The sequence below is a fragment of the Microcaecilia unicolor genome, chromosome 13 (assembly GCF_901765095.1).
Source record: "Microcaecilia unicolor chromosome 13, aMicUni1.1, whole genome shotgun sequence".
NCBI lineage: Eukaryota > Metazoa > Chordata > Amphibia > Gymnophiona > Siphonopidae > Microcaecilia > Microcaecilia unicolor.
Genome location: NC_044043.1, coordinates 59,896,777 through 59,909,010, shown reverse-complemented (window position 1 = coordinate 59,909,010; position 12,234 = coordinate 59,896,777). Strand labels below are relative to the sequence as shown.

The 12,234-nt window shown below is 40.9% G+C and overlaps 1 protein-coding gene across 1 annotated transcript in view; it reads right to left on the bottom strand.

Moving 5' to 3' along the window:
• The window catches only part of SPAG5 (sperm associated antigen 5), a 74,291-nt gene that overhangs the window by 27,546 nt on the left and 34,511 nt on the right, over positions 1-12,234 (bottom strand). Inside the window, exon 7 of the mRNA XM_030222216.1 lies at positions 1,666-1,792. Within this exon, the coding sequence (XP_030078076.1) occupies positions 1,666-1,792 (127 nt within the window). The remainder of the gene's footprint in view (positions 1-1,665; positions 1,793-12,234) is intronic.

The window sequence follows — 12,234 nt, the reverse complement described above, 5'->3', positions numbered from 1 at the left end:
GGTTTTCTAAGTGAAAAGCACTCTCCAGAAAATGGCAGCGTGCTACCACGCACTTTAGTATCAAAATGATAAAGGGGATAGAATTCCTCCCATATGAGGAAAGGCTAAAGAGGTTAGGGCTTTTCAGGTTGGAAAAGAGACAGCTGATGGGGGGATATGATTGAGGTCTATAAAATCCTGAGTGGTGTAGAACGGGTACAAGTGAATCAATTTTTCACTCTTTCTAAAAGTACAAAGACCAGGGGACACACAATGAAATTACATGGAAATACTTTGAAAACAAACAGGAGGAAATATTTTTTTTCACTCAAAAATATAGTGAAGCTCTAGAACTTGCTGCCAGAGGATATGGTAACAGCGGTTAGCGTATCTGGGTTTAACAAAGGTTTGGACATGGGGAAAGCCACTGCTTGTCCCGGGATTGGTAGCATTAAATGTTGCTACTAATTGGATTTCTGCCAGGTACTTGTGACCTGGATTGTCCACTGCTGGCATCAGGATTCTGGGCTACATGGACCATTTTTCTGATCCAGTATGGCTATTCTTACGTTCTTGAACAGCAAATTGGCAATAGGTCTATAATTTTTTGGATCTGCAACATTTGCAGATGAAGTTTTCAAAATGGGACGAATCAAGGCATGTATTCAAGCAGATGGACACAAACTGGAAGACAAACTCTGACTAACCATTGATAAAAGAAGAGAAGAGGAGACAAACCTTGCTTTGAAATTTTAATCCTAGCTGAAGGAACAGTATCGACAGCAGAACAAAATGGCTTCAGAAGTGAAATAATTTTCTCCAAAGTACATAAAAGATCTCCACTGGGCTTTAGGAAGTGCTAAAATTTCACTGTCTATAAACCCCTAAATCGTTCTGAATACCAACATTATCATCCAACAGAGAAGAATCTGGAGTATTCACAGGCCTAAACTTACTAAGGGAATTAAGTAATAATGAAACCTTGTCTCTAAAGAATCTTGCAGCCTATCAGCAGAAGGAGCAGACGTAGACAGCAAAGCTCTATCATATTTATCAGTAAGGTTTATAACAAGACAGAAACATTGTTGAGTGTTATTATCCTTCTTTAACACTAATTCTGAAGAAAAGAACTTTTCAGCTCTTCTCATTTCCAAATTATAAATACACTGAGTGATTCTATATCGAGAAAGAAGATTAGTTGACCGATGTTTACACCAACGATTTTCTAATTATCTAAGCTGGCATATGGATATACTACCCAACCAAGAAGATATGAATGATTAACCAAAAGGTAAAAATTACAACAAAGATACAGAACATCACACAATTGATAGTTCATATGCAACACATTTCTAAAACAAAAACGTTGTAAGGAATTTTCTGAATTGTATCAAGTTATATTGTGCCCTTAAAAAGCCTTCTAAGTTTCTCTGGGATCTGGAAGATCCTATCTGAACTAGTGCCGTTGTGATGAACATCCTGCTTTTCCATGGAGAATTTCCATTGCTACAATAGCACTGTTCCATGACCCATAGAAATGCAGGACAGAAAGAGCAGGGATAGAGTCATTACAATTTTGTTTACATCCAGACATTATAGCCCATACACACTGCAATTAATTGTTCATATAATTCCAATGATGGTCTGCTATAAGGATTCAAAGCACATGAAGAGCTATTTTCTCACCGTTCTCTCTCCTCAGTCTGAGCTTGCTCCAGAATTTTGATGCGTGCCTCTCTCGAAGACAGTTCAACCACATAGTGCTCATTTCTTGCTCTCACCTGGCTGCTTTCTGTCATCAGAGAGGCAAGTTCTGTAGAGAATAGCACATCACAGAATGCAAGTGTTAAACATCAGCACAGCAGTGCAATACCACTACCATCAAGTTCACCATGGTGCAGGGACTCTGTCTACAGAATCTTTGCTTGTTTTAATTTAATAATTGAGAGTAGAGGCCGAGAAACAGCTTTTTTTTTTTTTTCAGTTTTGGCCAAAACCGAAACTGCAGCTGAAACTTGCTGCCTTTGGCTGAAACCAAAAACTAAAGTTTGGCTGTGTGAATGTGAACCAATGAGACTCACTGGGGATTGTCAAAGCTTGCAGTCAACAGTCCTCTGCTAAACCCACAGAAGATTACCACCCTCCAGTCCCAGGAACTGCAAGCACAAGCTGATAATTGGGAGAGCCATTTTAACAAAGACTTCAGACAGGAACTCTGTGAGAACATGATGATGATTATGCTTACCCAAACTGTGCGCAAGTAACAAGAGAAAGTAGCACTGAGATGTTTCCCATTTTGTATTTAGTTATAAAAATGATTAAAAACAAGCATGATATAGATTCTTACTAAAATAAAATATACTCGATAGCCACTCATTCTTATTTAGTAGTGGGTATTGTACTGCTCAGCCTTTACTTTTGAAAATTGACTTTTTCCAGTGTAAAGCTGCTGGCGAGCATCCTCACGAGTCATAAAAACCTCCCCAATTTGTGCCTTCTTATTTTTTTATTATTTTTTCTATTTTCTTTCTATTTTGACATTCTTATGAAAATCACCAGGCACTTATCTGTTATGCAGCTTGGACTAATGGGTAACGCCTGATAGCGAGCCCCTGTTTCGCTAATGCTTCATAAGGAGCAGGTCCCATAGTCTCTTGAAATGCCCTGCAAACATATTTATTTTTGTTACATTTGTACCCCGCGCTTTCCCACTCATGGCAGGCTCAATGTGGCAGGCAATGGAAGGTTAAGTGACTTGCCCAGAGTCACAAGGAGCTGCCTGTGCCTGAAGTGGGAATCGAACTCAGTTCCTCAGTTCCCCAGGACCAAAGTCCACCACCCTAACCACTAAGCCACTCCTCAGGTAACGCCTGATAGCGAGCCCCTGTTTCGCTAATGCTTCATAAGGAGTAGGTCCCATAGTCTCTTGAAATGCCCTGCAAACATATAAATAATATCCTGTTAGGAAACTTTATAGAAAGTTTAAGAAAGTCCGTGGACCAGCCCGCTAGCCTTTCTATTTCACATACCTGTTGCTATGCAGACTTCTATCTCATATGAAGTTCTCCTTTCTAAAATGGCGGCTGGTTTTTAAACTGATGCCGACTTTGTCGGCCAATCAGTATCTTATACTAAATTTAAAGGGATAATACACCCTCCTTATTCCCCTCGGTTTTCCTCGTTATCGCCTCTCTGTATTCACAAAAAGGCTTTCCACTCCACCCGGTTGTTAAGACCTGCTAGGATATGATCTATAACTATACACTTATATTCTTCAAATTTATGTGCCATTTCCATACTATGAGAAACTAAGGGAGCTTCAGGACGAACATGATTCAAATTGTGTTTATGGTCACTAAGCCTTTGTTTCAGTGGCTGTGTGGTCTTCCCTACCTATAGTTTAGGACATGTGCATATTAAAATATATACTACGTGTGTCGTTTCACAATTCGTGTCGAATCTTAATAGATACTTTCGTGAATCTACTGGGTTGATGAAGTACTGCACTCTGATCATAATTGGGCAGAATTTACATTTCTTGCATTCTTTGTGTCCTTGCAAGAGAACTCTTTTCACTGTTGGTATTTTATCTTGTTAAAAAAGGAGAACTTCATACGAGATAGAAGTCAGCATGAGAACAGGTATGTGAAATAGAGAGGCTAGAGGGCTGGTCCACGGACTTTCTTAAACTTTCTATAAAGTTTCCTAACAGGATATTATTTATATGTTTGCAGGGCATTTCAAGAGACTATGGGACCTGCTCCTTATGAAGCATTAGCGAAACAGGGGCTCGCTATCAGGCGTTACCTGAGGAGTGGCCTAGTGGTTAGGGTGGTGGACTTTGGTCCTGGGGAACTGAGGAACTGAGTTCGATTCCCACTTCAGGCACAGGCAGCTCCTTGTGACTCTGGGCAAGTCACTTAACCCTCCATTGCCTGCCACATTGAGCCTGCCATGAGTGGGAAAGCGCGGGGTACAAATGTAACAAAAATAAATAAAAATAAATATGTTTGCAGGGCATTTCAAGAGACTATGGGACCTGCTCCTTATGAAGCATTAGCGAAACAGGGGCTCGCTATCAGGCGTTACCCATTAGTCCAAGCTACATAACAGATAAGTGCCTGGTGATTTTCATAAGAATGTCAAAATAGAAAGAAAATAGAAAAAATAATAAAAAAATAAGAAGGCACAAATTGGGGAGGTTTTTATGACTCGTGAGGATGCTCGCCAGCAGCTTTATACTGGAAAAAGTCAATTTTCAAAAGTAAAGGCTGAGCAGTACAATACCCACTACTAAATAAGAATGAGTGGCTATCAAGTGTCTGAAGTCTTTTCCTTCCCATATTTCCGATGGTAGAAAGTAAGATTTATTTGCATATTGTGGGTTTCGATTTATATCTCTGAAGCAAATACCAGGTGGTGGTTAAAATAAAATACAGAAATCCATACACTGTTTACATCATACTAGCCTGATTTGCAATTCAGAATAAAAAAAAAAAAGCCATTAATGTTACTGAACGCAAGGACTATATGCTCTGAAAAATTGCAAACAAAAGCATTTCTCAAATTATTTTCTAATTGCAATTTTTCCCTACTAACACTATAAGCTGTCAAGTACTTGTGCTTGAAAACAATCACTACAGGTTTCTTTCTCATAGGCTAACTCCTAAGGAACTTATCATCCCAAATTTACAGACAAATTCCTGCTAAATCTTTGTACAAAAGCATTAATTTGGAGCACTCTATTTACCATGTAAACTACTAAGTAAGATCATAACTGCATCACTTGCAATCATATCACACACAAAAAGCAAAGAGTAGCTCCACCCCTCCCCCAACTACCTTACAATCCTCAATGGTCTAGGGCAGCGGTTTCCAAACCTGGTCCTGGCGACACCCTTGCCAGTCAGGTTTTCAGGATATCCACAATGAATATTCATGAGAGAGATTTGTATGCATTGCTTCCACTGCATGCAAATCTCTCTCATAGTAACATAGTAGATGATGGCAGAAAAAGACCTACATGGTCCATCCAGTCTGCCCAACACGATAAACTCATATGTGCTACTTTTTGTGTATACCTTACCTTGATTTGTACCTGTCCTTTTCAGGGCACAGACCGTGTAAGTCTGCCCAGCACTATCCCCGCCTCCCAACCACCAGCCCCGCCTCCCACCACCGGCTCTGGCACAGACCATATAAGTCTGCCCAGCACTATCCCCACCTCCTGCCACCAGCTCTGCCACCCAATCTCGGCTAAGCTCCTTAGGATCCATTCCTTCTGAACAGGATTCATTTATGTTTATCCCACGCGTGTTTGAATTCTGTTACCGTTTTCATTTCCACCACCTCCCGCGGGAGGGCATTCCAAGCATCCACTACTCTCTCTGTGAAAAAATACTTCCTGACATTTTTCTTGAGTCTGCCCCCCTTCAATCTCATTTCATGTCCTCTCGTTCTACCTCCTTCGCATCTCCGGAAAAGGTTCGTTTGCGGATTAATACTTTTCAAATATTTGAAAGTCTGTATCATATCACCCCTGTTTCTCCTTTCTTCCAGAGTATACATGTTCAGGTCATCAAGTCTCTCCTCATAAGTCTTGTAACGTCTTGAATATTCATTGTGGAGATCCTGAAAACCTGAATGGCTGGAGTGCCTCCAGGACCAGGTTTGGGAACCACTGGTCTAGGGTGTAATCAGGGCAGGAGTGATCCCCTGTCTCTCTTGCCCAGGTCAGCTCTACCCTCAAAATGGCTGCCGTGACTTCTTGCAACAGTCTCACGAGATTGCCACTAGAGGTCAAGGCAACCACTTTAAGAGCAGAGCCAGCTTGGGCAGGAGCAACTGGGGATCACTTCTGCCCTCACTACACCCCTAGTTTGTCAGGAATTGTAAGATATGTCCAAGGGGGGCACCTACAGGTGGGCAGGGGGGAGAGGCAATTCCTGTTCAGAGGGAAGGGAGAGGGAGGGAGACAACCAGGACAAAAAACAAATTTTTGGCATCTACCAAAAACACATGGTCAGCTTTGTCCAAAAACAAAACCATGGCCGTAGCATTCTGTCCGAAACCAAAACCGGACAGTAAAAGGATTTGTAACAAACCGAAATTCGGTCAGCCTCTAATTCAGAGTTTATCATCTGAGTAGGCAGGGCTTACACTTGGAATGACAATGACAGAATATGAGTTCTTCAGATGAGATTCAGGATCAAAGACATTTTTTTCCCCAAAACAATTAATTTTTTAATTTATAACTCTAGCAAAGTATAATCTGGCACATAGTGTTTACAACCAAAAATACTTCAACAGTTCAAATTCCTCGCTCCCCCCCCCCCCCCCCCCATTTCCCTTTGTCTTAATTGTTGTCTACTATGGCCATGGCCCTCTCTTTAGATTATTCCAGCTCAAAGTGTAAACAAGCTTCCGCATTTCCATAACAATACTCCCCAGCTGCTCCTACCCCCTGTATTCCCTCCCTCCTCTGCTTTCTTACAGTATGGAATAGGCGGCTATTTTTGTTCAAATATGTCAATAACACACGCCATCACCCTTCAAATTTACTATATGTTTCTCGCCTTATAGCTATTAATTTCTCCATCAGTACCACCTTCCTCAGTCTCAATATCTACGGTTCTATGGATGGTGTTTCCACCAAAAGCCCATCTAGCAAGAGACTCTCCTATCCTTCCTGGCCGGAAGTCCTTAGTGTGCTGTTGGGAGGACAGGACTGAAAACTTCCTCATCCTGCTCATCATATATGCCAAGTGTAAGGGTTAATTAACTGATTTTTCTTGACCTCTCCATCCACAGGAAACACTCTATGGACCACTGCTCCATCTGCACAAATCTCTTGGAGACCTTGTCCTTTCTCCAATCTAGCATATCTCACCTGTGCTACCAAATAAAATCCCTGTAGGCCTGGGACTTCCCCTCCCCCTCCCAAATCTTTGGCAGAGTATATCATCTTCCTTCCTAATCAAGGGGGCTGTTTTTTCATACAAATTGATATACTTTCCTTTGAGTCATTCTCAAAACAACATTAGGGATCTGGAATAGAAGTATCTGAAATACATACAGTAAACATGGTAACACAATTTTTTTTTTACCATTGCCTCCATTCTCAGCCATAAGATCTCCCCCTCCTGCCATTTCTCGAGGTCTCCTATGATTTGCGCCTACTATTGGTTTGTAATTGACCTCATATAGATCAAGTCACAAGTAATAAATACTCCCAGATATTTTATTGCTTTGTGTTTCTCCTAAATGGAAAGTTTCCTTGAATCCTTGCTACCACTTTCTGACTCAAACCTATATTCATTGCCTCTGCTTTATCCATATTATTTTAAAACCTAGAGGCCGCCTCATATTTCCTAAGTTCATTACTGGAAGGGATATCTAGGGTTTTAAGCGAAAAAAATATAATGTCTTCAAATAACACTACTTTATGTTCCTCTTCTCCTACTTTTATTCCTGTGATATCTGAGTTTGCTCGTATCACCACCAATGGCTCCATCATGAAAGCAAACAGCAGCAGGGAGAGTGGACAGCCTTGTCTAGTCTTCAGATCCAGCACAAATGTGTCAAGAGTAGCTACCATTAATTTTAGGAGTAGCCTAGTGGTTAGTGCAGTGGACTCTGATCCTGGGGAACTGGGTTCAATTCCTACTGCAGCTCCTTGTGACTCCGGACAAGTCACTTATCCCTGCATTGCCCCAGGTACAAATAAGTACCTGTATATATTATGTAAACTGCTTTGAATGTAGTTACAAAAACCACAGAAAGGCGGTATATCAAGTCCCATTCCCATTTAACACGTTTCCAGAGCCATAGTTCTTGTACCCACTTAAGGAAGTTGGGCTCTTGTCCTATCGTACATAAAACTTCAAACAAGAAATCTCAATGGAACCTGATGAAAAAGCTTCTTCTGCATCCATAGCTAAAAGTATTACAAGAAACTTGTCCCCTGTCACAAAGCAGTCCTCAAGATGGGTGGGAGAGGCCACTGCTGCCACAATAACCGACCTCCCCCCAAATGGGGCATCCTGCTTAGCCAGGTGAGGCTCCGAACGGCAAGGCTTCTGTAATAGATTTCTTTAGGATTTTCCTTTTAGTCCTTGAATATGGCTCCCCTTTTTTGCTTAGTGGTTAGGCTTGTTCTAGTGCTGCTTTCAGTTTTCGGGTATGTTGCTGAAGTTCCTCCTACAGCTCAGCTTCTGGATGTCTGCAGCATCCCGTGTTGTATGGCCATCTCCCCACTCTCACTTCATACTCGCATCGGCTTCCTCAGGTGCGCTACCTCCGGCATATCAAGTGTTCTTCTGTTCTTCATTCTGGATTCGCATCCTTCTCTGCTGCCCTTTTAAACTGTTGTTCCTTCAGATCAAAGACCACATTCATTAAAGATTTCTTATTGCAATCTCATATTCAGTTTCTTTTTCTTAACGAGACCTGGTTAAAACGGGTTGAATATCATTATCTTATATATTCCCTCCCTCTGGGGTATGATTACCTTTCCTCCTCTAGGGCCTCTAACTTGGTGGAGACCTAGCTGTCATATTTCTGTCCAACATTCCCATGGCTGAGCTTTCTGGCTCTCTTTCTCCTATTCAGAATCACTCATTTTGATGATCTTTGGATCCACTCCATTTCATGTCCTTTTATGCTACTGTCCTCCCTCTGATTCCTGGGATCTGCTTCTTCAATCTCTCACCGACTCCTCTAATCTCACTATTTTGGGTGACTTTAATGTACATACTGAGCTCACTTACCATGTTCTTCCAGGTTTCTCTCATTCGTCGAGTTGAATCTTCAGCAGTGGGTCTTCCTTACCTACCCACTCAGCTGGCCATACTTCTGATTTGATTCGCTCAACTGATTCTTTGGTCAATATTTCAAATGTGACTTCTTCTGGGCCACTTTCCTAGACAGATCATTTTTGCTGGGGGGGGGGGGGGTTCCTCTTTCTCCCTGCTATTCTTTGTTTCATACACTTTTATGGCTGTTTTTTGGTTGAGACCTTTCAAACACATTGACCTGCCTTCCTTGCCTTCTCCTCTTTTCCAACCTCCCTGAATTTCTTTACGGGATTGTTGGACACCCAGGTCACTTGTTTGCACGCTATGCTTTCAAAAGCTTTTGACTCTGTTGCTCCTCTTCATTTCTACTCAATCACGTTGCACTCTCATAAACCTTGATATACAGGCATGCTTCGTTTCTTGAGCATCAAGTACACTGGGCTGAACAGCTCTGACTCAAGTCTTCTAGTCTTAAATCATCAACATTGTCGAGAATTTAATTTTCACTTGAACAAAGTCAAATCAATGTATTACTGTCATCGTATCACGACTACTCCTTGTTCATCTAAGGAACCATTTTCCATTTATAAATCCATTACCACAGCACCCCGTCCTTCTGAATTACTGGTCAGACCTTCCGCAGATACTTTAGCTCAATTATTCAGCCCCAAGATCTCCATGTTGCAGGATTTGCTGAGTCCACTTCAGCCTCCTCCTTCACCCCTTTCTACCCCAGTCAAGCTCATGGGCTCTGCCACCTGGGATTCATTTCAATTACTTATCTTGTCTTCTCTCACCCAATAAGTTAAGCATATGAAGCCATCGGCTTGAAAGTTAGATTTACTGCCTTTATCGTGGCTTTCCTGTTATAGTTTGGGTATTCTTCCTATCATCTTGCCCATACTTAACCCCAGTCTTTCAAGTGATGACTTTCCCAGTCTTTGGAAAATGGTTATTGTACACTCTCTTTTGAAGCAGGCTACCTTGGATCCTGCTGATCCAAGCAATTATCATCCTGTTTCAAATGTATGTTATTTGTCCAAATCCGTGAGGAAGTGGCATTTTGTGAACTTTCTGATTTTGTTGAGAAAACTCTAGCACTTCATCCTCATCAATCTGGTTATCATAATCTTTATAGCACAGAAACAGTTCTTGCTAGTGACATAAGTGAAATCCACTCTCATCTTGATAATAAATCACTGTGCACTTGTTGCTTCCTTAGACCTTTCCACAGCCTTTGATTTGATCAATCGTTCTCTCCTTCTGCCTCATCTTGAATCTTTAGAAGCCCCTCACTCTCTCCACTGTGGTCCACAAGGGTCCATTCTCTCTCCGTTGCTATTTAATTTGTTTCTCAGTCCCTTGACTTATTCAGGGTTTTTCTAGTTCCAAATACATTTATACAGATGATATTCTTCTTTTGTATTATACAGACTCAGTTAGTTCAGGTATTTCTACATTTCAATCCCGTCTTGATGCAGTAGCTCATAGGCTATTGTCACAAGAGGTGGTCCTGAATCCCCCCCAAAAAACAGTTGCTTCCTGGATCACTAGTTATCTGCCTAGCCCTCTCCAAAATGTCTCACTCTTGGGCACGTCTATCACTCTGGTTCAATCATTTTGTTATTTAGTGGTAATTTAACTCTTGTCTATCTTTTGTTCCCCATATTTATTCTCTGTTTTGCTCAGGCTTTTTTGTGCTTAAATAATTATGCTGTGTAAGAAAATTCTTGGATCACGATTCCTTCCACACTCTGGTTTTGTCCCTCTTGACCACAAAGACTGACTATTGTAATGTCATTTTCACAGGATTACATCAAATTGCTCTAAAAAAAAGCTCCAGACCAAACAAAATACCGCAGCTCATCTTACTTGTCACGCTAGGAAATATGACACTTATCACCTCTTTTTCTGAAACTTCATTGGCTCCCTATATCTTATCAAATCCAATATAAAGTACTCATACTTGCATTTAAATCTTTTTGTTTGTGATCTCTGACATATCTCTCCTCTTTGACAATCCCCTATGCGATTACTTTGTATAGTACTTCCTTCCCTAAATTTGCCAAATACAAACGAACGGGTCACAGTGATTTTTACTTTTTGGCCCTGGCATCTTGAAACAATGTCCTTTTGGAAATCCGTGGAGAGCTTTCTCTTCCGAGATTCAAAATTGCAATAAAAACTTGGTTATTTAGGCAGGAATTCAGACAGTGATGGTCGAGTTCAGGTGCCCTCACTCCTTTCCCCGTTATCCTTCCCCTTCTTTCTTTTTTTATTTTCTTATTGGGTTTTTTTTCCTTTATTTGCTTGGTATACTAGTGTTATCTTCTTTTTCCCTTCTATCCTAACACTGTAGTTCTTTTTCTCATCTTTATATTGTTTTAGTTATTTTACATGTAAACTGCCTAGCTCTGTGTGTCAGTTTAAGCAGTATAGCACATGTAATAAAGAATTTATTACATGTGCTTGCCTGTCTTCCTGGCATAAATTCCTTTTGATCCATATTCATCAAATCTTGTGTAACATGGTGTCAGAATTATTGAGCAGTATGTCAGTTGATTGGGCTGAATCAGATACAAATATATAACAATATAAAAATACAGTTTTTAAAAGACTAATTGTAACTGCAACAGGGAAACTGATCTGAATTTCACCTCCCCCTCCCTTTTTCCTGGGAAACTTCTGACAGCCAAAGCTTGGCTAGGTAGTTAACACCTCTAGGACTCTTAACAAAAGAACTATTCAAATACAAACAAGTAAGAGGATACTTCAAAGAGTGTTTTTAAATTTACTCCCTTCCTCTGATCAAAAGGCCTTCCTCCTGTGGGTGAACAAAGGATCAAAAGGCAACCAGTAGACACAAGGAGACAGAAAACCTGTGGAGGTGGGAATCCACACACCTATTGACAAAAGGAAAGTATAATGTGTATCGGCCACAGAGATTCAATTTGTCAGCAAAATCCAGACAGGAAGTCTTATGATGTCATAAGACATGAGACCAGATACCACAATGCTTTGCAACTACTCAGGGTCGATTGCAAATCAGGAAGCAAATGCACACAGGACATGCACTCATATTTCCCTGCAAACAGACTGTATAAAAAGCCTGGAAAAGCCCAGCTCACTCTCTTAGGAATCTGCTGCTCTTGGGACCCGTTTCCTCTGCTGAGCTCCACACATACACATCCAGACAAGACTTCTCTCCAGGCTCCAGCAACCAACTTTAAAAGAAAAGTACTCCTTCAGCAGAGAGGATTCCTTCTTCACTCTCTCTCAGCTTCAACAATTCTGCAACAAAGACTTTTCTGTAAGTTAAAAACCTTCGATTTAAACCTGTTACTTTGTTGTTTTTGGCACAAATTATCTGTGCCCAGATCCTTAAAAGAACTACCTCTTGCAATATTATTTACATGATTTGTATATTAAATAAACCTTTTCTGAAGCTAAATAGATGGTC